The 27,861-nt window shown below is 54.5% G+C and overlaps 8 protein-coding genes across 8 annotated transcripts; 3 read left to right on the forward strand and 5 right to left on the reverse strand.

Moving 5' to 3' along the window:
* Nucleotides 1-309: 309 nt before the first annotated feature.
* On the forward strand, nucleotides 310-842 carry RHO25_007609 (uncharacterized protein; the record flags this gene model as incomplete). Its single annotated transcript, XM_023599791.1, has 3 exons — nucleotides 310-381; nucleotides 432-621; nucleotides 679-842. The coding sequence occupies 3 exons, from the start codon at nucleotides 310-312 to the stop codon at nucleotides 840-842; spliced, it is 426 nt and encodes a 141-aa protein (XP_023449357.1).
* A 430-nt stretch (nucleotides 843-1,272) lies between these two features.
* RHO25_007610 (uncharacterized protein) lies at nucleotides 1,273-2,283 on the reverse strand (the record flags this gene model as incomplete). The annotated part of the gene is made up of 2 exons (XM_023599792.2): nucleotides 1,273-2,016; nucleotides 2,077-2,283. The coding sequence occupies 2 exons, from the start codon at nucleotides 2,281-2,283 to the stop codon at nucleotides 1,273-1,275; spliced, it is 951 nt and encodes a 316-aa protein (XP_023448737.1).
* A 1,248-nt stretch (nucleotides 2,284-3,531) lies between these two features.
* Nucleotides 3,532-5,013, forward strand: RHO25_007611 (uncharacterized protein; the record flags this gene model as incomplete). The annotated part of the gene is made up of 1 exon (XM_023599793.2): nucleotides 3,532-5,013. One exon carries the CDS (start codon nucleotides 3,532-3,534, stop codon nucleotides 5,011-5,013), a length of 1,482 nt encoding a protein of 493 aa, XP_023448736.1.
* A 941-nt stretch (nucleotides 5,014-5,954) lies between these two features.
* On the reverse strand, nucleotides 5,955-9,806 carry RHO25_007612 (uncharacterized protein; the record flags this gene model as incomplete). Its single annotated transcript, XM_023599794.2, has 1 exon — nucleotides 5,955-9,806. The coding sequence occupies one exon, from the start codon at nucleotides 9,804-9,806 to the stop codon at nucleotides 5,955-5,957; it is 3,852 nt and encodes a 1,283-aa protein (XP_023448735.1).
* A 981-nt stretch (nucleotides 9,807-10,787) lies between these two features.
* Nucleotides 10,788-12,362, forward strand: RHO25_007613 (uncharacterized protein; the record flags this gene model as incomplete). Its single annotated transcript, XM_023599795.2, has 2 exons — nucleotides 10,788-11,053; nucleotides 11,246-12,362. The coding sequence occupies 2 exons, from the start codon at nucleotides 10,788-10,790 to the stop codon at nucleotides 12,360-12,362; spliced, it is 1,383 nt and encodes a 460-aa protein (XP_023448734.1).
* A 258-nt stretch (nucleotides 12,363-12,620) lies between these two features.
* Nucleotides 12,621-13,148, reverse strand: RHO25_007614 (uncharacterized protein; the record flags this gene model as incomplete). The annotated part of the gene is made up of 3 exons (XM_023599796.2): nucleotides 12,621-12,716; nucleotides 12,802-12,923; nucleotides 13,013-13,148. 3 exons carry the CDS (start codon nucleotides 13,146-13,148, stop codon nucleotides 12,621-12,623), a joined length of 354 nt encoding a protein of 117 aa, XP_023448733.1.
* Nucleotides 13,149-13,799: 651 nt separating this feature from the next.
* On the reverse strand, nucleotides 13,800-21,716 carry RHO25_007615 (uncharacterized protein; the record flags this gene model as incomplete). Its single annotated transcript, XM_023599797.2, has 2 exons — nucleotides 13,800-21,544; nucleotides 21,713-21,716. 2 exons carry the CDS (start codon nucleotides 21,714-21,716, stop codon nucleotides 13,800-13,802), a joined length of 7,749 nt encoding a protein of 2,582 aa, XP_023448732.1.
* A 1,905-nt stretch (nucleotides 21,717-23,621) lies between these two features.
* On the reverse strand, nucleotides 23,622-25,559 carry RHO25_007616 (uncharacterized protein; the record flags this gene model as incomplete). Its single annotated transcript, XM_023599798.2, has 3 exons — nucleotides 23,622-24,153; nucleotides 24,208-24,480; nucleotides 24,529-25,559. The coding sequence occupies 3 exons, from the start codon at nucleotides 25,557-25,559 to the stop codon at nucleotides 23,622-23,624; spliced, it is 1,836 nt and encodes a 611-aa protein (XP_023448731.1).
* Nucleotides 25,560-27,861: the final 2,302 nt, after the last annotated feature.

A 27,861-nucleotide genomic window follows, 5' to 3' on the forward strand; every position in this document is an offset into this window, starting at 1 on the left:
TGTCTAGGTGCAGGGCAAGCTCCAAAAACCGTTGCGGACGCAGGTGAAGTGAAGCACGCGGCCGTTGGAGCAAGAGCAAGCTGCCCTCGCACAGCACTGCCGCTGATTATCGGCTCACATGCAGCGCGTTGCGGTAATTAGAGTCCAAGTAAAGCAAACGGTCGCTGTCTATAAATCTAAAGCTTTTTCCAGTCCAGACCTCTTCCTCCTTACCAACAGCAAACACCTCGCCTACTTCGTTGAACCTCGACACACATCCAACCCCACTACCGCGCCCGTCTAAGCATCAACTCTTCCTTTGCCGACACCATGTCCGCCATCAACATTACCGCACGCGAGCAAGAGCTGCTCTGCGCAGTCCTCGAGGTGATGAAGGCCGACGTACACCATCACCCTCCCCCTTTGCTGTACCGCGCGCTGACCAGCAACAGATCAACTGGCCAGAGGTTGCCAGAATTGGCAACTACAACACCCCCAAGCAAGCCCGTGACCGTTGGCCCATCGTGCGCAAGAAGCTCATTGAGGGCAGCGGCAAGGCCACTGGCTCCGGCGACGACAGCGCAGCTGCTACCCCAACTACCAAGCCAAAGAAGACTCCAGCTTCTCGCAAGCGCAAGGCTGGTGAGTGACCTGTCTTTGATCGCGAATCCTTTGACCTCTAAGCTAACGTGAGCGCAGCCGACGAAGACGACGCAGAGGACGCCACTCCATCCAAGCGCAGCAAGACACCAAAGGGCAAGAAAGCAGACACGCCAGTCGCTGAGGACGATGACGAAAAGGACACGGTCAATGGCAACGTCAAAGCCGAGCCAACCGAAGGCGAGGATGATGACTATCTTTGATTGCTCTCCGTCCTGGGTTCTCCAACTGGCGCTTTTTGGGCCACATTGAATGCTGCATTGGTTGCTGAAGATGAATTGAGCTTGGTGCATGCACTTTCGGGTATCTTCCCTGAGGCCCGAGAAGCAACTTCAGCATAGCTAGAGCACACGTCTTGACTGACAGACGATAAGACGGAATGAAATGATGCTTACTTCAACTCTTGTGCCTCTGACTCACCGACTGCCATTTCCGGTCACATGTGCTTCTCGGGGAAATGTGTACTACGTTGTTACAAAACGATCACGTAAAGCCATGGAACCTTCAGCTCTCGCTCAAATCACGAGAGGGAGGGGAAATGTCCCTGAAGCCCATTTCTGACGAACACAGTCCTCCATTATAAATACATTCCAATTACACCTGACTGACCTGATATCATCTCTCCTCCGCAGCCTACCCCTTCAAAACCCTCAACTCCAGCCCCAACACACCAGCAACCCCCATAGCCCCCAAACTCGCCAACGCAGCCATCACAAAATTCACCCCATTATTCGTCAACAAATCCTTCCCAACCTGCACTCTCGTCCCCCCAGGCAAAACCTTCACCCTCGTACCCCCCGGCCCCTCCACAACTTTCCCCGTCCCCCTATCACTAACCGTAACCTGACACAGCGCGCCAAGCACAGAATCGATAATACTCCCTGCGATCCCAGCAGCGATTAATGTGACAGTAATCTGAGGTTGGACATCCACGTGCGGAGGAGAAAGAGTCAAAGAAGCGATTGCGACAGCGACGAGGAGTGAAGAGCCTAGTCCAGCATATTTGAACCCGTCGATTGTGACGCCGCCATTTGTGCCTTTGGGTACGGATTTCCAAGGGGCTGTGATGAGGAAGGGATTCTGTTTTGATAGTATGCCGAGTTCGGAGGAGAAAGTGTCTGCTGCTACGGCGGCGTATTGGGCGATGATTCCTATGGGGAGGAGTTTTTCGAAAACGGGGAAGTGAGGGCCTGCGGATAGACCTGGGACAACGGAGGAGATGAACGGAGACTTGTTGCGGAGTAGGTAGGCGTGGATGGCGATGAGGATGGAGGCCCAGCCGGAGTTTGCGAAGACTTGGACTGCGCTGCGGGCGCCTTCGCCGCCGGTTCCGCCTGTGGCGGATTGGGTGAGGTGGGCTTTTTTGGTGTGGCCGATCTTTGGAGGATGGGTGGTTAGTATTGTTCACGAGTGTTCTTGAGAAGAGAGTATACGCACTTTCGTCACTACGGTCCCGAGAAGGAAGAATACCATCAATAGCCAGAAAAATGCTTGCCAAGGATGGATCATGTGAATGATTGCTACGATGATTCCGGACACGATGCCCGCAGGCGTGAGCTTCTTTCTCGTCGTGGCATACGTAACAAGAGCGATTGTTGCGCTGATTTGGGTGACATGTTCTCTGGCAAAGGCTTGTATGTCCATTGTGCAGGATGAGATGAATGATCTAGAGCGTGGTAGAGTGAAGTAGTAGAGATCCTCCAGGCTGAAGCATGTTGGTTGGAAGGTGCAGTTGGAGCGGTGCAAGGGAAAAGCCACGCCGACCCACAAGGCTGACTGCGGCTGCTGACGAGCTATTTGCATATCGCAACACATTTTCTATGCCTCTTCCAATGCTGCATTATTGCGAAATTTTGCTGTTCTTATGGTTCGAATATTGCAATACACTGGACGAGTGATCTCCCTTCTTCGCGATTACGCTGTGGAGAGATGTCGAAAGTACCTACCTTCTAGTACAAGGCAACAACGATTCATTTGCATCTAATGTCACAGAATGTTACATATTCAGCTCGTACCACGAAATGACTTGCACTCTCGCAGCATGAAGTGGACCATCGTAGGCGTCCCAGGCAGCGCACTGGGTCATGTTGCATATGAACACTTTTGGCCCAAATCTCTCTGAAAATCGCCAACGCAGTACGATGGCTTGTTCTGTCGAGCAATCCAGCATGCCACAGCATGGCGCAAATACTTTTGACTTGGTCGCGTACAGACAGGCCTCTGCAGCGCGATAGCAGTGAGGTCTGAGCGGGATGCCGACTAACTACTAACAGGAGTCCGTGCCCCGGACGAGAGTACTTCACAACCGGTGGATGCGCTGCAGGTGTCAGACTTCTCAACGCGAGCTCTTATTACCTCCGCAGGCAGATGCCTTGCTCCGGCGCGCCGTAGTCTTACGAGTACCGCAGTGGCGAAGCCAAGCACCACGGTACGACGCTCTGCAGGCCGGGAGCCCATGAATCCGGGCTCGTGGCGTCAACACACACTCGCCCACTGCAGACTTCGACCAGGCGCGGCGGTCCAAGGCCGACATGCTTGGGCGGCAGCGACAGCGACTCACGACTGGGCACAGTCGCGGCGAATGACCACATTCTCTCGGCCAAGATGACTGGAGAGCAGCGAAGATGCTTCGGCGTGGTACACGGAACGTCTGACGCTGCTCGTGGCGCAAGGCAGTGCAGATCGCGTGCGAAGGATTGCTGGTCCAGCTCTTAGCTTGGGTCATCATCCGCCTACCCAGCCAACGCAGCTCAGCGCTGATACCGCGAATGCGACGACGACTTCTTATCGCTTGACAGACCTCCTCCCCGCCGCCCAGCTGCGACTCCACCGTCGCGACCGCCATACCGACCGACCCCTCCGCCCCCGAACCACCACAGCTACGTCATCGCCATGGGGAAGAAGATCGTGTACACGAAGATAACGCCGCTCCCGTCCAATGTCCCACGTCAGCTTGCCATCGAACTGCTGCATTCGCATGAGGAGGTGATCAAGCTGAACCCGCTGGTCACAGGCGTCAAGTCGATCGACACGCCACGCGACAGTCCGAACGATGAGTACTTCTCGCAATGGTATCTCATCGACGAGATCATTACATGGGGATTTGGCATGAAGAAGAAGATTTCCTTCAAGGGCGTCTTTCATGATCAGCCATGGGGCATGCAATCGCACGTTTATGCGCCCATGGGTGTGGACTTGCGCAATAAGTACCGCATAGGCGGCAACCAGCCTGGAGAACCGAGGGAGACGAGAGAATTGGGCATAGACACGCCGGCGGAAGGGCTATATCTGCGCGAGGATGTGGAGATTGTTTGTAACCTCGCGCTGGCGAGCTTTGTCAAGAAAGAGACCAAGGAGGCCACGGGCAAGATGATCGACCGGCTGGCCAAGAAAGCAGAGCTGCTGGACGAGGGGAAGCTGCATGCCATGTTTGAGAACGGCAGACTGAAGACTTCGAAGCCCAGCGGGTTCGTGGATCAAAGCGATGCACACAGCACGGGTCCCAGCAGTCCAGGCTTCGCGCCCGGCAGTCCAAGTCCATCACTGTCGGCCGCAGGATTTACACCGAGGTTGGACCAGAAAGGATATGGCAACTACCACGACATCACAAGAAACAACAGCCAGCATAGGACAAGCCAATACATGCCAGCATATCAGCAACCAGGCTACAACGGACCAGATTACGCACGCCCAGGAGCTGCGAATATGCCGATGATCAACGAGCTGCCGGGCGACTACTATCAACAGCAAGGCATGCAACCCCCTCCTCTCAAGCCACAAGGCCAAGTCTTCCGCTCAGAGCTGCCCGGAGATAGCAGTTTTGGATCTAATGGCCCTTCGCCGCAGCCCTCACCGGGCCAAGTACCAGCAGACTTTGAGAAGGCTCAGCAGTATCACGCATATTCAGCTCCGCAACAGCCGCATCCGTCTCAACGAGGCAGCGTCACCTCTACAAACGGAAGCACATACCACGCTTATACCACTTCTGACGCCCATGCCCGGCATTACAGCACGAGTTCGCAAAACAGCCAGAACAACACCTCATACCTCTCGCCCGAGCAAAATACCAGCAACAACAATGGCTCCGGTCTGACAGCACACCGCTACTCCGATCCCAATGGTCCGCCATATCCCAGCTCCCGCCCAAACAGCGACATCGTGCCCGATAGCCAACGGTTCTCCCAAATGAGTGTACAGGACTCGTCACAGCATCCTGCTCTTCCACCTCGAGACCCTCGACGGATGTCATCCTACAACTCAGCCCAGCAAGCTTCCAGCGGCGCGAATCCGAGCGCAAAATGTCCAGTCTGCGGCCTGTTCGAAGGAGATGAAGCTGCCGTGAGCCATCACGTCAGCAAGGCCCATTTCTCATAAACCGCTCGACGGACAGACACGATAACGAATGAATGGAAAGCCAACACAGCAGAACATTGTCGTCAACGCGATTGGCATTCTACGGGGTGCAGCAATGCCTTGCTCCGACACAACACAGCTTTCATTCTCCTCTTGGGAGCCCTTCACGATGTCAACGATTTTACGACACAAAGAGTACGAAAGATCAACATACGTTAACAGAAAGGCCTGATATTTCGAGGGCAAACACGAGATTGGTGGGGAGTTTTTCTTTTATTTCTGGAACGAAAAGATTCGATGAGCTTCAGGATGGAATACCCGGTGGGAAAGTTGAGAGCGTTACTTCAATTCTTTGTATGTATTCTATATCAAAGTAACGATATTCTGATATCCATGTCCTCATAGAAGTCTGTCCTTCCTCGACTTGAACGTTACGCATCCATAAACCTCGATATCGGTGAAGGTAAGAAAGAGAAGAAGTTGCTATTAATTTCCTTTTTTCATTTCATCTAAGGAAACTCCAGCACTAGAGATTTGCCATGCGCCATTCAAGGCCACGGACAAATCCCTTCTAATGTTCGTGCCAGCAGAGTAGAGATTTCTCCCGATCGGGAGGGGGTATCTTAATAGTACACAGTAAAACCAAAACCCATCTCGCATGTCTAATCGACAGCGCGCCTCACTCCATGCGAAAAAAAACTTCAGGAGGGCGATTTCCCATGAACCACATCTTTCTTATTCTTTTCTCTTGCTCCCAAACTCCTTCGCTAAAAACAGCCGTTCCAAACACTCTGCGCATCATCTGTTTCCCTTTTCCTTTTGTAATATCACGACACCAGCTTTCTGGGGTTCATTCCATGCTATGCAGTGACAAAAGGAAATGGCGAAAATCCACAAGTCGTCAGTCAGCCTCTGACAAGAAACAGCAAACTCCGAGATCATGCAAAAAGAACTGGTGCTGCCTAACGCACAAGCTCGGCGATCTTGCCGGCCACAGCGCTAGGATAGCCTCGCGAAAGAGCCTCGCGCACGACATCCTTGGCAGCGTCGCGATCCTCAGCGGCGAGGTATGCGCGAACCATAGCCTCGTACGTGCTGGGTTCGCGGCGAGAGATGTGCACGCGATCGAAAGCGGCCTTGGCCTTCTCAATATTCTTCTCAAGCGTCCAGCCGTGGATGAGAGCGTTTGCGATGTAGGGTGTGAAGTCCACGCCACGACGAACCATGTCTTGTAGCAGTGGCTCGCACTCAGCAGAGCGGTGGTTGGCGTTCAGTGATTCGAAAACGGCTTGGTACATGTTTGGCATTGGCTGCACCTTGCCTTCGGCAATGACGGAATCGAAGAGAGATTTGGCGGCGTCCATATCGTGCATTACACAGCCCTTGGCGTGGATGAGAGATGCGTAATGTACAGCATCAGGCTGTACACCAGCGGCGCGCATCTCCTCAAGAAGTGCCTCGGCGGCTGACATGTTGACCGGCTCCAGGGTTGCGTACGTGTCGATAAGGAGCTTGTACGTGTGAACGGTAGGTTGGATGCCCTTGCTGCGCATACGCTCGTAGTACGACAGGACCTTGCTGCGATCACGCTTCGTGGTCAAGAAGAATTGCATCAGAGAATGGTAAGGGGCTGGACGCGGCTTGTAATTGGCACAAGCCTCCATCTCCTCGAAAATTTCCTCAGCAAACTTCTCATCAGACACACGGCAGAGAGCGTTGACAATGGTGCCGTAGGTCACTGATGTTGGGCGGATGCCGAGACTGCGCATTTCTGCAAAGTAGAAGAGGCAATCGTCGATGCGCCGAGCCTTGCCGAGCTTGCCGATGAGTGCATTGTACAAGAAGGAAGATGGTTCAACGCCTTCAGCCTTAGCGCGGAGGAAGATCTTGACAGCTTCGCTGGCCTCGTCGAAGGTCTTGGTGTTCTCCTTCAGCGTGGTGATGTAAAGTCCAAAGGTGTTGGCAGATGGCGCGAAACCCATGTCGAGCATGTCTTGATGGTATCGACCAGCAAGATCGCGACGGCCAACGTTCAAGCATGCAGCAACCATGTTGTCCAAAATCTGTTGCCAGCCGAATCGGACAACACGATAGCGGGCATCGAATGGAACGTCCTGCTTGGCCATCTCCAGAATGTCGCGTGCCAGGGTGAGGTTGTTCTCCTTCGCAGCCGATTCGATCAACTTGCCGTACGTGAACATGCGTGGGACACGGCCCACGCGGCGCATGTTGCGGAACTTGTTCAGTGCTTCATTCATGCGGCGGCCATGTGGGCGCTCGAGCATGTCGTTGATCACATTGGATCCCTTCACATCAGTACGGTTTGCGTAAGGATCGTATGTATCCTCGAACGAAGCGACCGGAGGTTGGAGAGGCACGACGGGCGTGAATGGAGCAGCTGCGAAGACAGGAGTGGTGGGATAGCGGTAGTTGTTCCACAATCTGGAAAGTCCGGCGCGGTCGATGTTGATAAGAGTCTTCTCAATCAAGGTCTCGGTCTCTGCCGACGGCATGATCGAGCGAGAAACAATGTTCTCAAGCAGGCAGCCAAAACGTGCCGGACTGGCAATGTCTGCCGAGTGTTCCTCGAGGATCATGCTGCTCTGTACGCGGGTCAGGAACTCGAGGTCAGCCTGGTTGAGTCGGGCGATGTGCTCAGGCCCGAAGCGTGCCACTATGTGGTCCGCGACCGGTGCGACAAGGCTGCCGTTTTCCATCATCATGCGGAGAACCTCAATGCTGGTCTCAGGCAGAAGCATTGCCTGCTTGAGGGTGAAGTTGCCAATGAGCTCAATTGCCTCGTCAATGTGCTGGGAAACGTGTGCCTGCTGGCTTTCGGTGGTGGCCTCCCGAATGCGCGAGAACATGCGGCGACTCTGTCTCAAACCACGTTCAGCCTGACCGATACCGATGAGTGCAACAGCGCGCATGGTAGTAGGCTCAATGAACGCAAGGCTGACCGGAGCAGCTTCGAGCACGCGCCAGAAGGGCTCTGCAGCCTCTACGTTTGCATTGCGCACATGCATCGCCAGCATGGCCATGCTTGGCTCAACCAAGTCCTGTGACTGTTGTGCGAGGGTCTCGAATGCGCGGGCACCGACCTCGGGCATGTTCTTGTCTGCTGCTGTTGTAGCGATCTTGGACAGAGCGCTGATGTAAGCATGGCCTGTGAGAGCGCCCGCGAGTTCGAAAGCGTCGCGGAATGTCGAATCCTGAAGAGCTAGAGGCAGGAGAGCGTCAAGAGCCACGACTTCTCGCAGCTTCTCGACATCTCGCGCGTCTGCGATGCCCGCCTGAATGCTTGCCAGGAACTTCAAGCCTCCCTTGAGTCTGTCGGCCGTGCCGTACGCCTTGATGACCGCAGCGTAGACTTGGTTGTCCAGACGCACGATGGCGTTCGTGCCCTCGTTGTTCTTGATGGCCAGATCCTTGTATTCGTCGTATCTCTCGACGGCATTACGCAGGTCACGTAGATCGCCAAAGGCAGTGATCATTGGTGCATAAATCTCCGATTGAGGCTCCAGAGACTTCGACTCCATGTATTCATAAACTCGGGTCATCTCTTCGATGCGTCCTTGCTCAGCGCTTGCGATGACAAGCGTGGCGCATGCATCGCTAGGGAGCGCGGCAATGGTCTCGCGGGCACGATCGAACATCTTCAATGCGATTGAGAGAGAGTTGTCCTCGACCAGCATGGAATACTCAGATTGGCTGGATCCGAACATGAATCTGCCAGGCGCATCGAGACCGCCGTAGCGGGTCAGGCGTTGGTCCAGGGCCTTTCTCGATGCGAGCGACTCCAATGCACGGGTTGAGAGCATGGAGATCAGTGTTCCGTACGTTTCCGCATCAGGCACGACTTTTCTCTTCAGCATATCAGAGTACACCTCTAGAGCCCTCGGCGTCTTTAGATGCTTGTCGTGGGTGACCTCGACAGCGGCTCGGAGCAGAGCACGGTACGCGGCTTGCGATGGCTTCTGCACGCCAGCGTGCAGCATGCCCTGGAAGACAGCAGGAACATCGTGAAACTTCTTTCTCTCGACCAGATCCAGTAGCTGTTCAGTGAAGGCCTCGCTCTCTGCCGATTCGGCACTAGAGAAGCTATCGGTCGGTGTGAAGACTGAGGCCGGGCTGGACGATCGGGGTTCGGATGGAAGCGATTCGACCTCGACAGCGTCAGGCGAGATGATCGATGGCGACTTTGCGCGGATTGTGAGTCCATCGTCCTCGGACTCCTCTTTCGACTTGGCAATCTCCTCTGCAATCTTATCGTTGACCAACGCGAGCGCAGCAGCTTCGGCCGCCTCGTCGTTCAACAGGGCCTTGGAGAAGTTGTCGAGCGCGCTGGTCGTGTATGAGCGCTTCAAGCTGGGCGCGACGAATTCCTCGGCCTCCTGGACCTCTTCAATGTCTGCCACCTCTTGCACCTTGCCATGAAAGATGGCCTCAGCCGGCGGCTTCCACTCGATGGTCCGCGCAAACTGGTACTGCTGCCACTCCTTCTTGCCGTTTCGCTGAGCCTCTCGGTAGGCCTCGTAGTACTTTTCTAGACCTGTTTCATGGCTGACCTCGGCCTTTCCCTGGGTCGGAGCAGCGGTGCTGGCATGGCGCACGCCATAGGTCTGCTTCTTGTTCTTCTCATTCTTGAAGACGCGACCAATTAGATGGTCCGCGAGCGGCGCAGCTGAAGTGTTCTGAGCAGCATAGCTGGTTTGCGACGCGGCAACGACGGTCTGGGCGTATCCGTGGGAAAGAGCTTTGAAGGCGTTGCCTGCAAGTCGCGTAATGTGGACAGTAGGCTTGACGTAAGGCATCAAGCTACTTGATAGAGGTGTCCTTCAATGCAGAAGGATGTGACTGTGTGACGCGAAAGTGTCAGACTCGGCAGCACACGTGAGATGTCTCGCGCGTCGTGGTGGAAACTTACAATTAGGATTAGGGAAGCACGAGACTGCAGGTTCATTTGACGACCGACGCCGTCAAACAAACGCGCTGCTATGAGCGATGGAAGAGTGCTGGGCGGTGGATGGGGGATGGAAAGAGAGAAGTGGTGTGCGCGTGGGTGTGTGCCTGGCTAGAAGAGAAGGCAAATTATGAAGTGGCAGCTAGTTAGGGTCATCGACTCTCGTGAAGATCTGCTGCTGATAGCGAGGCCGAACTACTGCAACGGCACACCGGAACGTCGAGGCAAGCTGGCCTCCCTTGCAATGGCGATGCCTGCGGGCGGGCTGGTGACGCTGCTGACGGCTCCAGCGAGAGTGCGCGAAATGCGCCGCGCGCTGTGACTCGACGGGCAAACGGTTTGTTCTCGCTGGGCCCCCAGATCCGGATTGGCCTGTGTCAGGACAGCCACATCCAGTGCGCTGCTCACTCGCTCTCATCCCCGGCGACAGCCTTGCAGGATCCGCGAGAGCCATTGTGCGCGGTCATCTGCCACCGCTCCGCCCTCGCCAGCTGCATTGCTCGCACGCGACTGGGCGCTGCGCTCGCCCTCGCTCAGTCAGCGGCCAGGAACCGACGCCGCTGTGCCACGAGCGCCTCTCCGCAAAATCCTCTAGCCTCAATCCGAGTCACCTCAGGCTTCGCGAATCTTCCTCGAACACGGCAGGTCAGGTCAGGTCAGCTGGTCCTTCTTCGCTTGCACCCACCCATCGGCATCTCGACTCTTAACTCCATCGCCAACCTCCGCGTCCTGACGCCCGTCCTTCCACGTGCTGCCCTGCACGCCCTGTCACGGCCGATCGCACCGCCTCTTTCGGCCGGTCCGGGCAGCGCCTCCGACTGGACGACCGCCAATGGCTTCATCCAGTCCTGTGGCGGTCTCTGCTCCAGGTAAAGTGCTGCTGGCCGGCGGATATCTGGTGCTCGACAGAGCCCACACCGGTCTCGTCTTCGGCCTCGATGCTCGCATCCACGTCTTGATCGAAGACATCCCTACGAGCAAAGGCATTGTTCTCAACGAGATCATCGTCAAGTCGCCGCAGTTTCTCGACGCCATCTGGGAGTATGGCTACCGCTTGACCGAGAGAGATGGCGGCGTGCAGGTCGTCCCATTGAGAGTGTAAGTGCTTTCGACTGTCCCTTCAGTCGTGCTGCCTTCATGTATCTTCGTCTTGTATTGAGTTGTACTGCCGTTCTTTCCTATTTCCTACGATCCCCATGAAGGTCAAATGCTTCTTTCCAAGTGAACAAACAAGCACTACTGCTGTACAACATCTCGAAGACTCTCACTTACTCAACACCCTCCTCACAGAGACGCAGATCTGAACCTGAATCGCAACCCATTCATTGAAACGACCATTGCCTATGCGCTGAGCTACATTACAAGCATAAGCCATCCGACAATATCTCCAGCATCCATCACCATCCTCGCTGACAATGACTACTACTCGACACCAGCATCCATCTCGAGTGACAACAATGGGACAAGACCACGCTTCCACAACTTTGCGCTGCCCATTTCGAAGGCCCCAAAGACTGGACTTGGCTCATCCGCTGCTCTGGTCACTTCCGTGACAGCAGCCTTGCTCACTCACTACCTCCCACGCTCCAAATTCGATGTTGCCCTGGACTCTGGCAAAAGACGCCTGCACAACCTCGCCCAAGCAGCTCACTGCGCAGCACAAGGCAAGGTAGGGTCCGGCTTCGATGTTGCCTCCGCCGTCTATGGCACAATGGTCTATCGTCGATTCTCCCCGGCCATACTTGCATCACATGCAAATCCAGGCACACCAAAATTTGGCGCTGAGATCAAAGACATTGTGGACGAAACCTTCCATGGCCTCGAATGGGACACCGAGATTCTCAAAGACCAAGTACGTGTGCCAAAGGGGCTGAGACTCGTCATGTGTGATGTCTCGTGCGGGTCCAAAACGCCAGGCATGGTGAAGCAAGTCCTCGCATGGCGCGCTGAGAAGCAGCAAGAAGCCAATGCCATTTGGAAAGATCTGGACGAGGCGAATCTAGCTCTTGCTTCTGAGCTCCGAGAAGTCGCAACTTCTGGAACCGCAGACTACTCGAAACTGCGCGAGAAGTTCACCCGCATACGACAGCTGATCCGGCTCATGTCTGAAAAAAGCGGCGTACCCATTGAACCTCCTGCTCAGACCGAACTGCTAGACGCCTGCGAGAAAGTGCCTGGCGTGATCGGAGGTGTGGTTCCTGGAGCCGGTGGCTACGATGCCATCTCTCTTCTGATTGAGGACAAAGCCGAGACTGTCCAAGCTCTAGAGAAGCTCTTCGATGGATGGGACTTTAAGGGCGAAGGTGAAGGCGGCGGCAAAGTAAGCATGTTGGGCGTGAGAGAAGAAATGGAAGGCGTACGCCTCGAGGATCCTAAAAGTTACTTTAGCGCTCTCAAAGAGCTGTAGAAAGTTCTATACCACAAAAAAGCTCGTAGTTTCAACAAACATAGAGAAACTCAACGTTCCATTCGAACTTTGATCGATTTCAGGTATTGTCATTGCATGCCATACCACTGTCCTCGAACCTCGCTAGCTGAGCGCCAAACGCCGCCTCATGAGCTGTCGCTCTTCAACCCCGCGCGATCTGGTGTATCTCTCTGCCAGTCCTATTTTTCACAGCATCCTGTCTCTGTCTCTGTCACATCCTCCCCAAAGGCCTGCCCTCTACGACCTCTCCTTCTTCGCAGCCTTCGCACTCTCTTCCTGCAATTCCTTAATACTAGCCTTGTCGGCCTTCAACTCGCCTCGATCCGCTTTGGCCTGTGTACGAAAAATGGTCAGCACCCACTCAGCAAACCTCGTCATGGGTATGAAAAACTGTTAGAAGCAGAAAAGGAGAACTCACAATACTCTCACTCTCACTCGCAATCGCCTCTTTCCATTCATTCTTCCCCTCTTTTTGCTCTCGCAATTGCGCTTGTTTGTGGTGTTCGATTTCGGCTTTGCGTGCTTCGGGGTCTTCGTTGCCTATTGTGATTCACAATAGCGATTAGCACCTGATGCTGCTTTTGCTGTATCTCCCGTAATATTAGGGTCGATGAATCTTCCAAACGTACCTGGCTTCGTCTCCTTCCCAGCAAACACAACCCTTCCAGCTTGAAAGCTTCGCTTCGATGCAGCAGGTCCAGGTCCAGCCGTGGCGCGGAATGCAGCAGCGGATTTGAAGAGGTTTTGTCTCATTGTGGCGGACATTTTGGAACTCGTTTCCGTTTCAAAATTTCTTCCTCCAGATGATTGTCGCAAGAGCTCGAAATGTGATGTGGGAGCTGCGTCTTCGTTCGAATGAAGTAGTGAAGCTTCTCAAGGATGATGCTTAGATCAAATTAGACTTTCCAGGAACGCGTCTTGGTATGAGAGTGATCTTCAGTATCAAAAATAAAAGAAGGAAGCAGAAAAAGTACAAGAGTACAAACAGAGTGTCAAGAGGAAGGAAGCAAGAGCTCTGTCAAGCTAGAAGCATCATTCCCAATGATCCAATAGCGGCCTCGGCATTGGGAATGGAGGGAGACGTCGTACAACGTCATCACCATCAAAACATGATGACGACAGAGATTCTTTTCGTTCAACTTTCCGCTTTTGGTCAAGACTATTAACGCGCTAAACGAGCAACTTACCTCCTCAATGTCTTCGATAATAGTGTTGAACATGTGCAGTGTACATCAAAACGATCGTTTCCGAGCCTTTCCTCAGCTCATGGGGTATCTATACTATCCTACATACATCAATTTCGGCAATGGGTATGTAAACATCGTGTCGATCTACAAGTTTCTCTCTCATTCTTTCGTACAATGCAATGCCGCTTCCTCAAAACAAGAACAAAACAATCAAAGACTGCGGCTCAGATCATGGTTCAGCACTGAATGGGCCTTGCGTAGTATTCGCCCTTTCGAGCATAGCATACGGCGCAGGCATCTTCGGGACCTTGGGGTTTGGACTCTTTGGGTTGGCCACAGCGGCCCGGAGTTGCTCGCGTGCTTCCTTGTTGCCTCCACTACTCGTCAATCTCCTCAATCCAGATCGGAGCGCTTTGAAGCTTCCTGTTCCAGCAGCTGCTGGTTTGGTGGTATATTGACTCGGCTGGTATTGCTCCTCGTTGGTATTCGCTCTGCTAATTGAGTGATCCTCATCACCATCGGAGAAGGGCTCGACGTCTGCCTCATTGTCGGACAGCACCTCATATTGTGGCCCCAGCGGCACCTTGGTGGTCATCACTGGAGAGGTAATGCTGCGATTGTGCAGACCTGGCCGCTGCGTGGGTTGTCGTGCGGACTGAGCGAAAGCTGCTGGGTTCATTATAGGGGGTGGATGAGGAGCCTGGTACCGCAGCTCAGCGAACCCTGTCTGGAAGGACGTGATGCTCGCGTTTCGCTTGAGAGAGCGATGCAGTATTGGCAATGCTTGCTGATCGTACAATTCCTCTCGTTCGTCAACTGGGTATCGAGCCAGGCTGTTTCCATTAGTCAACGGTTGAGGCGACTCTCCATCATCGAAGAAGTCGTCAAGCGTATCGAGTTTCTCCACCAGCTCTCCAATATTGGTCTCGGCCACGCGAGTGTCATCAGACATCATGGTTGATGTGCGACCATCGCCAAAGTAGGATTCCTGATACTCGTCCTTATCAAATTCGATTTCTGGTGTTGGCTGTGGCTCGGTGTCTTGCATGCCGTTCATGCCGGCGTAAGCCAGTGTGTAGAACACCGCGTGCACGTTTGTCCTGGTCTGCTGCGAATGGATAGCGGGCATCGGAATCGACCAGCCAGATTCTTCCGGAATGCCGTATAAGCTCTTGGTGCTGTCGTACTCTTTGCGAGTAGCGCGACTAGAGTGCGAGCCCGCCATGCTCATCCTGAGGTGTTTGTTGTCAAGCGGCGTTCCCGTCATGTCGATTACATTGTCCAGAACACCAAGTGCCTGCTGGCAGTGCTCAGTCTGTAGCAAACGAAGAAGCGGCGATATCAGATCTGGTCCGTGGCTGGTGATCTCCGGTTTACGCATATCGATGTCTGGTATCATGACATTAAGGACTTGCATTGTCTTGACCTTGAACCACGGTGTAGCATTGTTCACCATGCCGAGAAGAAACACCAGAGTGTTGAACTCCTCCGCAGGGAAGAAAGCAGTCCGAAGCGCTTGCATACACTGGGCGAGGAAGTCGTTGCCGCTCCTATACTTTGCTTCCACAAAGCCGGTGAGAACCCTTGCAATGCCGACATAGTTCTGACTCTCAGCGGCGAACGCAAGTGTGTTTGCTGAGTCTCTGCACGTCAGGTCGCTTTCATCCTCGAAATGGTGCAGATACCTTGGCAGGTTCGCAATTGTCGTGAACAACAGTCGATCGTCAGGACCAACAATATCGCTGGATGGCAGCTTCACAAGCTTTTCCATGATCTGCAGAGAACGAGCCATTGAGCTGCTTGAACGCACTCCTTTATAGATGAGTGCATGAACACCTTGGAAACCTCCTTCCCACCTTTCAGGCTGGCTGCCGCGCAGAATGTTCAAAACTGCAGGATCGCTCAGGTCCATCTTCTTGAGAAGTTGATCAAGCATGCTGAGCCCCTCTTGAAATTCGCGCTCGAAGATCGTGTCCAAACTAGCGCAAGTCGTCCAAAAGAGCTGGGGGTATTGAAGCAGGCTCAGCGGTTCCAGTGCCGCGATAATGCTACGAAGCGTGGTCAAGATCTCCAACGAGAAAATGAGATAGTCGTGATTTTCATCATCAGCAATCGTGTTTGACAGACGTGCAAGCATGTCTGCCAGCATTTGCTGATCGAGAGTAGTCGAGACACAGCGGAAGACCTGGAAGCTACGGCAAGCAACGTGCCGCACAGCACAGGATGTCGCCCAGTTCATTGTAACCTTGCCCATCTCCTCGCGGATGCCAGGATATGCGATCGAGAATATGCGTACCACTTCATCCACCACGTAGGCCATAGGCTCAGAGACTGCACGGCTGTCCTCTTCGCCAGCGCGGATCTCACTGTCTGTGTAAGACCAGGCAATTTTGGGGTCCTGCCGGCGCACCAACTCGATGAAGTCCTCAATAGACTGCTTGTCTGGCTCGGTTGCGCCTGGATTGATCTTAGAGATGACTGTTTCGTGCATGAGGTGAACAAGAAGTTCTCGAGCTTGGTCCTGAACTATGCTGATGTGCTGATCCCACTGAACCAGAATGACCTGCAACAGTGTCGGAATCTTGTCGGCTGGAAGTTGCAGTGGGGAGACGACAAGATCGACTAGAAGGATCATACTGAGCTGTCCGAGCGAGAGTCCGCTCTGTTTCGCGCCGCTTGGCAAAACTTGGGTCAAGTCAGCAACGTACGGTAGCTGCAAGTGATGTGTCTCCATTGGTGCTTGCGTGGGCGCACGTCGTTCAGCAACCATGTTCTTGGGCGAAATTTGCATGAGCAAATACTCGACGACCCGCGCGCCCGCAGGCGTCTTGGACAGGAAGACCACGATCTGTTTGGCATAGACGACAAAGTTCTGCTCCCTCTTGTCCACACAAATGTTGATGATGAAATCGAGCACAAGCTGCACGTTGCCAGCGTAGGGACCAGTAGCAAGTGCCTGCCAGAGTGCTTGAATCTCGTTGTGCAGCGTGATGCCCGTCTTCACTGTGATCTCGAACAGATTGACAAGTAGCATGTATGATGTTCCTGTAGGTCCGCCATTAGGATCTAGTTGCAGTTCAATCGCCTGAATCCACGGCAGCATTCCAGATACCATGTTCCGCTGATGGTCGGGCTGCAGTTCATTGAAGTATGCAGAGAACTCAGAGAAGACGTGGAAGGCAAGCTCAGGATGCTGGCTTGCTAAGCGACGCGAGATCTCAAACTGTGCCAGCTTGTATACTGCCGTTGTCTTGTCAGAAACACTGATGTCCAGGTCTTGCAGCTTAGATGTCTTCTGTTGTCGCTCTTCGAGTGTACGCAGCAGCCTGACTGACTTCATTCGAATCTCGTTGTTCTCGTTTCCAAGGGTATAAAGGCCGGCGCACAAGATCTTCCAGAACGGCGTTGCGATGTTGCTATGCTCTGTGAGCACTTTCGTGACGACCTCAAAGTAGCTAGCAAGGGCTTTCGGGCTTCGAGCTACGTAGCACATGCGCATTGTTTGTGCCATCAGTGCTGATTGATCAGGGTTGTGAACGATTAGGTTCTGCAGTGCTTTACGACCGAGCGAGTGAGTTCGGTCGCTGGGTGCCTCAAAGATAGCGCTGATCCAAGAGAGCATGCGTCGAATGTCAAACTGCATCAGCACTTTGCCATCCGCCACGAATCGAAGCGGGCCAGCACAGAGCGAGGCCATGGAGCTAAGTGCTGCTGCACTGAGCTCGGTCTTCTCCTTCTCGATAGCAGAGTTGATGATGCCTCTGCTACGCATGTCTCCCTCACGTTCCAGAATAGAACGTCGGACATTCTCCTGCTGGCGTCGCAGCTGCGATTCAATAGGCGAGAAGCCACACCAATTCTCCATGAGTGAGAAGGTTGCTTGCCTCGCTTGGAATGACATCCAGTTTGAGCCGTCCTTGAGGTTCCTAATGCACTCATACAAGCCTTCTACGAGCAAGCAGAAGTGTGTCCTTAGTTTCTGGAACTCGAGCTCGCCCTGTATCTCTGTGTCGCTCAGGAAGATTCGGAGGTGTTTTGTGTAATCCATCATGTAGTGCATCACATACTCCTCACTAGAAATGGTTGGACTTTGCAGCAAGTGAACAGTCAAGCTCAGCAGGTGTGTGATCTCCGTTCTAAGAAAGTCAGTCCGTCTGCTTCGCCTCATACTTGTGCTGATGGTCCGTTGATGAGCAGCCATACGTTCCTTGGCTTCTTGAGTGCATGCCAAGACATATGGCTGCAAAGTCTCGAGCAGGCTCTGGAATAGCGTGGCATTCGTTGCGCCTAGTCCAATGACAGCTGCATGTCGAATCGCTGCGTTCGGTACAGACAGGAACGGGACAACTCTTGAAAAGAGCTCCGAAGCCGAGGCAATTCGTTCTTGACTCGTGGCCGAAGACTTGGAGCCTTTGCGGGTATGTTGTGTCGATTGGCTCGATACTGTAAGATGAGTTGGCGAGCCGCCAATATTGGTCAAAGTCGTACAAGCAAAGATGAGGTGGATCTTCCACTGCTCGATCACCACCTCGGGAGCCGTGCTATGAAGTCGTGGTCCAGGCCTGCCATTAGAGTAGGCCTGCTCCATCGCTTTTTGCCCGTCAGCCAAAGCGCCGATGGCACGATAGCTGTGAGATAGCCGCTGGCACACGAGCTCTCTCGTTAAGGCCACAGCGTGCAAGCAGATTTCCGAGCTGAGTCGAATCAAGTTCGGGAACACCTTGAACCACAGGTTCTGGTCGTGTGCCACATCACTGCTGCACAGCTCAACAAGACTGCCACTGACATTGCTCTTGCGGAGACCCTTCTGTAGACGACTTCGCTCGGCCAACGTCAGTCGTTCATCGTTGACGTCGATAACTTGATGCGAGCCGCCTTCCAGAATGCTTATAATGCGATTGCTAGGCTTGCCCAGAGCTGTGTCGAATTTTGTGATCAGTCGCAGCACGTTCACTGCGACAGCTCGAACAGCTCTCGAAGGAGAGCACAGAAAGAACAGACCGTGCGACTCCACTTCGTCGACATGTGCCAATATGCCCGACAGATCGAGAGGTAGTGGCTTCGAGCCTTCGTCCTCGTCGTTCGGCTCTGATGCCACTTTTCGCGTCCTTTGCTGGATGTCGTCGATCCAGATCTGCAGAAGCTCCACGTAGAGCTTCAGCGTGTTCTCAATATGCCCCGGGCCCAGAAGGCTGCCATCAGACACGGTAGAATACCGGTCATCGAAATTAAAGATGAAGCGAGCAAATCCAATCGTGACCTGCTGCGCATATGATTGTCGCGCAATTGATTTCAATGACTGCGCAGAGGAAGTGGCAATATGAGACTGTACATGCGCCGTGCCAGTGCAGAGCAGATTGACAAGAGAATTGATGGGCAAATGCGGCGAAAGACATCGTGGTAACGCTTCAACAGCAACATGCAGCAGGTCGTAGTAATGTTGCCGTAGATCCGTCGGATTCGTGAAGTCGTCTCTCCTGTTGAACGTGAAAGCATCGGCCATTGGTGTCTTCGGCGTCGTCTGTGAAGCAAACTTTTCGTCCAGCACGGCTTGACCACCAAATGTATTGTCGCAAATTATCGTCAAGTGGCCAAGCATCTTGCAAAATTTGACGTAGTACTCTTTCGCAATGTCATTAAGATTCGTAGTCATTACTGGTCGTGATAAACGTTCGGTCCGTCCGGCGGACACTGCGAAACCTTGCGAGCGCGTCCGTCGATGGGTGATGGGTGATCTTGACGAGGGATCCATTAATGCATCACACTCAAAGCGAACCGGGAATGGAGGCACCTCGCCCTTTTCTAAGTCACTCATGATGGCCAAGAATGCTCGGATGGCGATCACTGTCTTTTCCGGGTCGAGATTCTCAATCTTCAAGTCTTTCACGGGTCCCCAGAACAGCTCAGCGTTCATGAGCGGGAAGATGATGAACCGAAAACAGAAGTCCTGGTGCTTGAATCCGATGATCCGAATGAGCTGAATAAGAGGATCAGCGATCATTGGATCCGTGGATATGAGCACTCGCTTGCCACCTTGGAATACCAGCTTGACGATCTCTTCCAACTTCCGCATGATGGCATTGGGCGAGTCAGCCAATCTGTAGAGATATCGCCACGTCAACCTGCAGAGAGCTTTCAGTGCGTGCGATCGTCCTGCTCGATCTCTGGACTTTGGCTGGAAGTTCACTGCAAGAGGCAGCCATTGCGTTGCAAATTGTTCAGCGGGCGACGCGCATAATAATACAGCCTGGAGCGGATACACATATGGCCAGTGATCCGCTTTCGACAGCATTTGCGTTATTTTTGGCTGAATGATGGCCACCACTTCCTTCCACTTGGGGTGATTCAGCTCGGTGGTCGCTGTTGCAGCTACTGGGAGCAAGAGATGTTCGAAAAGCTCCGCGTACGCGTGCTTCGTAGTCCGGCCGTGCACTTCGGCGAAGAACTTCGCCAGAATATGAAGCATATCACACGATTTAATCCATTCCGCCTCAGGTTGGGATCGAACCTTGAGCCACCGCATGCTTTGCACCAGAAGCGAGGTCTTCGCCGCGAGCTTGTGGTCTACCACTCCTTTGAGCCCGAGCCGTTTCTGAGCCGCCTCCAAGTCTCGAAGAAAGCGTTCAGCCACTTGCTCAAATCTTATCCCGCTCATCACGCCAAGCAGCTGCCCTCGAATCACCCAATTCGCGCGAATAACAGAGGACGTTGCGAGCAGGTCAGGATCAGCGCTCTGTAGCTGACCATATATCACATCCTCCAGTCTTCCGGCGGTATTCAAAGAATTGTCCGGTCCGTTGAGAGCTTTCAGCGTCGTTTGCCCGATGATCTCGATCAGCACACGACAAAGGATGTAGATCGAAACAGTCGATCTCCGGTCTGCTGTGATGACCCTCTGCTCCATAATGTTGAGTTCTGACCCGTTGGGCGAAGTTGGGGTCGAGTATGTGCCACTGCCAATCGTCCTCTGCGTCAAGCCTGCCGCTTCTCGCATGGCTCGCAATTCAGTGTAAACACTGTTCGCCGCATCTGCCTTCTTCTTCCGCCAATGAATTACTGAATCGATTAATGAGTTCGGTTTGTGCCGATTGATGTGGCCGAGCGAGGATATAAGCTGATCAAAAGCCAGATCCGCTCCTGCGCCGCATATGTTCTCAATACGCGGCTCCGGCTCTCCGGGCTTCGGCATGCATCTTTCGATGCGTTCGTCTGCTTCCGCAATAAATGAAGTGAACAAGTGATGCAACGCATATTCGCCCACGGTCTTAGGCTCTTGTCCATTACCACTGCCATGTGCTCTCGACTGCGATCGATTGTGCTCATTGGGTCTGTTCAAGCGACCACTATGCATTCTCTCTGGCCTTCGATGTCCCCCGACAACGCTCTCGAAGCTCTTGTTGACAGCTGCCGCATTGACCGGGCTGCTTCCATTACTCTGCGGTCCACCAAATTGTGCAAGCTGCGACGTGGAGGGGCTCTTCTTCAGGTTTGCCGGAAACCCAAAGTCCTGGGGAGCTGATGTCGATGCGGACATGATTTTCGTCGGACTCAAAGGACTACTATTTGCCGACGCCATCAGGCTTGGATTACGCGAGTGCTGCACGCCATGTACGATGCTCGCTTGTCGGTGATGACTATACGACACGGACGGCTTGCGATCGATTTCGATACTCTGCTTGGGTGCATGTGCCCGCGTGGATGGCCCCGCTGGTGTAAGGGCTCGCGGCGAGGCATTGCGTGAAGCAGTCGCGCTCAGTGCTCGTCCTCGTGTGACGCTGGGATCGCGGGTCGAGTGTGCAGAATGCGTCGGCGTGGGCGAGGCGCTCGAATTGTTCGGCGGCGGGTAGACGAATGGAGCAGTCGGCGGCGCCACCAGCAGCGGTTCGGGTGGTGGGCTGCTACTCGGGTCGGTGTAGAGGCTCGGCGTCACGGTATTGCTGATGGGAGTGCGTCCATCTGCGGGCGAGGGCACGGCTGTAGGGACAGTGATTGTCAGTATGGGCACGTCCACGCGCATCGAAGAGGGCATTCAGCAGCGCGCCATGTACGTCGGTACTTGTGGCGGGCGTCGGGCGGTACATGTGACGACCAGCAACAAATGTTGTGTGCTGCCGTGAGAAGGCAATTTCGGACAGAACCTACTCATTGTCCCCAGCACTCATCGCATGCCATGTAGAGGGCCTTCTGGAAGCGCTTCTCCCGCGTCTGCCTGCCTGGTAAGTCTGGCCTGCCTGGTCCGCGATGAAACTGGGAAAAGAAGTAGAAATGCGTTTCTCAGTCGCGGGGGTCCTCGCCGCCTCGAAGGTCCATCGTCCGCCAGTCGCCAGGCTCCCAACGAAGTGAAGAATGCGGAAACAAGGTGTATAGGCGGAGGGCGAACGGCGAGACGTCTTGCTGGTGGTGCTGGTGCCCTGTTGCCGCGCAATGTCGTCGTTCGGCACCTCGTCACACCTCTCCTCTGGGCCCTCTAGCGAACCGGTACCTCGCCGTACCTTGCAGCTCCGTCTGCCGCTAGACTGCAAACGGCCCAGAGTTTCAGCAGACCCTCCCAAGATTTCCAGCGAATCGTAAACTCTACAGCTCACACCAAACGACACCGGCGCCGCACCCCAAACACCACCCCCATCCAAACATCCTGCATCGCCTGATCGAAACGCCTGAAAGGGGTTCAGCACGTTGCATGACACAGGCCTGTCAAACCCGTCAAACACCTCCTAGCTGGACACCGCGTGCAACAGGCCATCGAGGAAAAGGGCGGGATTCCAGCCTCATGAATCAAGTTGATCCACTTATGTACAGCCCTCCCTTCCGACAGCCATTCCCTAGTAAGACCCGTACGCACTGCACGCAGAATACGCAGCTTATGACATGGTGGCTGCATTGCGCATCGCGGTCCACAGCCAGGCATTTCGCAGCAACAGCTTCTGCGCGCTGCGCAACCTTTTCAGTTTCCATTTCTGTCTTCGGCTTGCCAGCCATCCGACAGCACGTGCGATACAACCACATGCGTGAGTTTGGTTCCGATGCATGGTGGCATGTTCGCAGCACTCTGATCCGCTGATGCTGACGTGACATCTTCTCTCCCACGTGTCTCCCACTATTTTCTCCCCAGTGCTCTTCTTGACAAGTAGCCGTATTCGTCGCCACGTCCAAGGCCGGTACATTCGGTTGAGAAGGCCTCAGCTTCTTCATCGCTGCGAACACATCAGGGCTACCCAGTCGAACGGCTCCGTGAATGCCGGTCCGAGGCCGAGCACCACCATGTCAACCCAAAGCGCTTCGGGTTGCCGGAGATCGAAGTGAAGAGTTCACCCGAGCTTTACCGCTGTACCGGGGTTCGTCAACGTATCCATGCATGCTCAGAACGCGGCATTGCAGAATGGCATTGCAGTGCAGATGTGTGATGATGTGATGATGTGTGATGTGTTCAAGTCAGCAGCAGGTTGAACATGGGAGCAAAGCTCACCATTGTCGACTTCAACAGGCAGGTCGCAATCAGGAGAGCGGTGAAGAAGATGTCAGCGACAAGCAGAGATCAATACCATTGTATTTACTTTTCCGTGCATTCGAGTCATGAACGCTTGAATGAAACATCGCAGCGAACAATTACCATTACTCTCCCACGTCCTCATCCATGCCATTGAATACCCGATAGTGCCCGTGAGGGCTACAGTCTTCATGGCAGAGCCTTGCTGCCGCCGCCGATGTGAACAAACAAGAACCGATGACATGTCGTAAAAGCTAAGTGTAGACAACTTCCAAGCCAGCCGGGTGGCATGACCAACACACATTGTTGATGATCATGTTGTAGATGCCACCATATTCCTCTGTTCAGATGTCCATACTGTTGGTGCGAGCGAGCGACAAGAGTTGGACAGAAGCATCAGCGTGCTGTAGTAATGCAAAGGTCCGAGTGCAGAAAGTGCATGCAGTCGTAGTCATTCGTGGGATCGTGACGCCAGTCGTCTACTCGTGATAGTTTACAAGGTGCATTCGTGTCGTTGACAGTAGCGATGGGATGAAGAGTCGGGCGTGCCAGGATGCATGGCCATTACTCTTCGGTGGATGGTGCTGCAGAGTCGACCGGGCTGTTTGCATGAGCCGTCACCGGCGATGTGGTGGCAGCCTTCGCGTCGACAGTGGTCTCGGACGTCCCAGTCTGACCTTCGGCTCCCGAAGCCACGTTTATCTGAACAAGTGGTGGCTGAGAGGCGTTGGTGTACGGCACTGCACCGAGCGGGCTACGCCCAGGTGCCTGGCGGATGGCGGACTGAGCCCAACGCTGGCCTTGGATGGGAATGGCCGGTGTGGTGCCAAGGTACTGGTCGAACTCGTTAGTGTTCTGGTTGGTGTCGTGGACCGTGGAGCCAGCGTATGGAAGACGGCCCTGGCGCCAGGCTTGTGTTGCATACTCGTATTCTGCGGACCGGAACTGACGTGCAGCTTGGGTCTGCTGCTTGAGAGACTTCTGCTCCTGGGTGTCGGCGTAACGGATCTGGACCTGGAGCTCTTCTCCGGCAGTCTTGATGGTGTGGTTGTTGAAGGTCTTGATGACCTCCTCGCAATCGTCCCGGCTCTCGAAGCTGTGAGGAGGGTCAGTCTCAGACGCAGTCGAAGGGTCAGTAGGAACGACATACCGTGCGAAGCCAACACCACGGCCATGGCCATTCTTGTCACGCAGGATGCGTGAGGAGCAGACCTTGTGAGGTTGGAAGAGGTTGGCGAGCTCATGCTCGTTCATGGTCTTCGGAAGATTGGACACGTAGAGGTTGGTGTTGCCCTCATCGGAGAAGGTCTTGAGCTTCGAGTAGAAGGACTCGCGAGCGAAGCTCACTTCGTAGCCCAGGTAGTGGAAGCCACGAATGCAGTTCTCGGCGTCCTCGTAGTTGTGGTACTTGACGAAACCGAAGCTGTGACATGTTAGTCGAGCTGACCGACGACATCAAGTGTGTACATACCCCTTGCAGAGGCCAGTGTTCAAGTCGATGATGGACTTCGAGCTCTTGATGTCACCAAACCGGCTGCCCCAGGACTCAAGCATCTCATCTGTTGTCTCCGGTAACAAGCCACGGATGTACACATTCGTCTCGCCGCGCTGATTCTCGAGGGCACGATCGAGGGGCTTGAGTGGCGAAGAGGGTGCTGGGATGGCACGTGGTATGGCAGGGTCACGGGTGACCAGCATCTTAATGCGTGGGGAGACTTCGCTCTGCTCGGGCTGCTTGGCAACGGGCATGCCGTACGGAGCCATCATGGATGTCGGAGATGGGGTGCTGTGGGTGAAGACACCACTGGGCGAGCGGTTGATGGCCACGCCATTGCCGGCGTAGGGGTAGCCGGCGTACGAAGGGGTCGTTGGCTGGTCGTTCTCGTTCGACGAGATGGAACCGCGGCGTGGAGTGATGAGCGTTGGGACTTCGCCGGTGGCTCCAGCAGTGGTCGGCGTCCAGTTCTGCGAGAGCGGGCTGTTGTCGTGCTGCTGATAGCCCCCGTAGTTGAGCTGCGGCATGTACTGCGAAGCGTGAGGAGTGTACATGCCAGGAGACTGGGCGTTGGCAGCAGCAGCGAAGCCGTTCGGGTACATGTACTGTCCGCCGGCACCGTACATCGAAGCTGACATCGAGGTCGCCGTTGGGAGCCCGCCATAGCCATTGTTGGCCGCAGTCGACATCATGGCGTTCTTGGCCTGAGCCGCGAAGGACTGGTTGCCCATGTTCATGCCTTGGAAGCCATGAGCAAGAGCGCCCATTGGATCGGACTGTGGGTTGTGGTGCATGCCGTAAGCCTGACCTTGCTGGCCTCGATTGCCGTACTGCTGCTGGTTGCCGTAAATGTTGGCGTTGGTGTAGCCGGTCTGTTGGCGGTTGAAGTTGGTGTTCTTCTGGTCCATGGCTGCCATGTTCTTGTAGCCACGGTCAGCGATTGTCTGACGACGATGCTGCTTGCCATAGAACAAGTTGTGGGTGCTGGGATGCCCGAAAGGAGTCATGTTGATCTTTCGAGGAGGGAAATGGGAGTGTTCGGGTGCCCAATAAAGATATCTTCACGAAGCTCGACCACGGTGCAGGTTGCCAACGCCAACAGTGTTGCCGCTGTCGATTGCACGTTGCACAAGGCAGGAGGTCTTACCGATGAGCTTTGGTGTGGATGGATAGCTTCCAACGGAGAGGAGAAAGGACTGGTCGTCGAGTCTCTGTGAGAAGATGAGGTCAGCAAATGGTTGTGAAGGTTGTCCCTGTTCGATGGGGAACTCGGAGCAACCGCCGTCTACAGGGCGTGCTGTTGAGAGTGAAGTGGGGTGTCTTGATCTCGACATACCTGAGCGAGTGGGTGCTGTTTGAGGGTGCTGGTGCCGTTCAGGCGGACGGGCGAGTGAAGGCAGCAAGGAGGGGTGGTCGAGTCGCTAAGCTAGCAGAGGCGGTAATGTCAACGGCGAATGCACGAATGAAAAAGAGCAGATCTGTCGGTGTGTAAGAACTGGGTGCACTTGGTGGTGGATGAAGAGGAGAGGAGATGAGAGTGGAGGTAAGATGTGGGAGGTGTTGGTTGAGGAGGGGAGACCAGCGTCGGTCCTGCCGCAGTCGAAGTGGTGGAGGAAGGTGCGGTATGGGAGGAGGAGCGTACCTAGTTCGTGTATTCGGCAAGCCCGTTAGCCACCGCGGCGGCAGGTAGTAATGCAGTTGACGATGCCGAAGGAAAGAATTTGGTGCTCGGCGTGTCGAACTGGCAGTCAACCCACGCGCGCCGGTCCGAGAGTCGAAATTCGCGGAAGGAAGTTGATGTCGAAGTGAAGACGGGACGGATCAGGTTTCGACTGTACACGACGAGCTGCTTCTCAAGGCTCACGCGCGGCTCTCGTTCCTTCGACCAATGCTAAAGATGCGGCGGATCCCTTCTGGAGTCCCGAATTGTCAGTCTGACGAAGGATACGCACAATGGCAGGAATGGCGAATTGGAGGATCAATGCTATAGACTCCTCGGAGGATGATGGCGATGATGATGTACGCGGAAAAGGCTTGTGGAATATGTGCCGGTAGCAGAGAGGCCTGGGCAGTTTAATCACTGCTGCTGCTGACCTGTCACACGTATGCAAGCCCTCCCGCCTTTGTTCTGTGGTTCACGTTACACCAGAAGCCGCTGCTGCACAACGCTTCAAGCTCCAGCAAAACGCCACAAACGCTGGTAGCGGTGTTTGTGAATCGCCAGACAGCGCACACGAACCCTCGAGGTGAGCATGATCGCTGCCATCTGTCGCCCACAATCCAGGTACTGAGTGCGCAGTCCCGCAACGACCGACTTCTCAGAAATCGATCCATCACATTCGAGCCCGGCAGCTGTTCGGGACCCGCGTCCTCGATTCCAATCTCCCCTCACGCCCATTCTGCACCTGTCGTCGACACCTTCGAAACAGCTAGGAACTGCGCCCGCTGCCTCTGTGGGGACTCTGCGCGCTGTCATTCACAACTCATCATCTCCTGCTCTTGCCTGAAAATAGCCATGGCATTGCTGATCACATGCTGTACCTGCGCCCGCTCGTGAGCCTGTCCTTGCTATCCCGGCTAAAGGCGCATTGGACCTGCAAAGACGATCAAACTTGAGACGGGCACCTGAAGAAAGTGCACTGTGCGCACAATACGTGACCTGCTCTTCCCAATTGGTACTTCTGCTTACATGAAACCGCTCTTCTCAGCGTCGAAATCCAGGTCGCCGAACAGCGTTGCATCGGCGTCTATGCTGTCAAGCTTCTTCTGTTGCAGCAGATCTTGCCGCCTTGGCCCAGTTGGCAGCATCGAAGGCAGCTCGTTTGTCCACACTCACCAAGTTCGAGAGCTCGACGCGCTGTGCGTTGTCCTCCTCCTCCACCGTGATGCAAGGTACCGCGACAGCTCCGGCGGCACGACGCGCCTCGTACAACCGCTGCCATTGCAAAAGGTCATGCTCTTCCTCTCATTTCAACGCATGCTCGCTCTTCTGCAGCAAGCTGCACGTTCGGTGCGCTCCCCAAATGACATATTGCGCAGTCGCGCATCACGCTTCCGCTGTTTTCCATGTCATAACTCCACGTCCTGCTCTACCGGCACAGCGTCCCATCGGACACAGCATTAGGACCTCTGCAACAACAATGTTGAGATGCAGGGAATATATCTTGACGTTCAGCGTGCTGAACCAGGTTCTCGGAACTTTCGAATGATCGTTGCCGGCGCGTCTGCCGGCGCTACCTCTTACCTTCTACACTTGCGCCCGGCAGCGTCAACTGACAGGGCAGCGTGATGCAACAGCACAAACCGAGT

The sequence above is a fragment of the Cercospora beticola genome, chromosome 5, assembly GCF_033473495.1.
Source record: "Cercospora beticola chromosome 5, complete sequence".
Taxonomy (NCBI): domain Eukaryota; kingdom Fungi; phylum Ascomycota; class Dothideomycetes; order Mycosphaerellales; family Mycosphaerellaceae; genus Cercospora; species Cercospora beticola.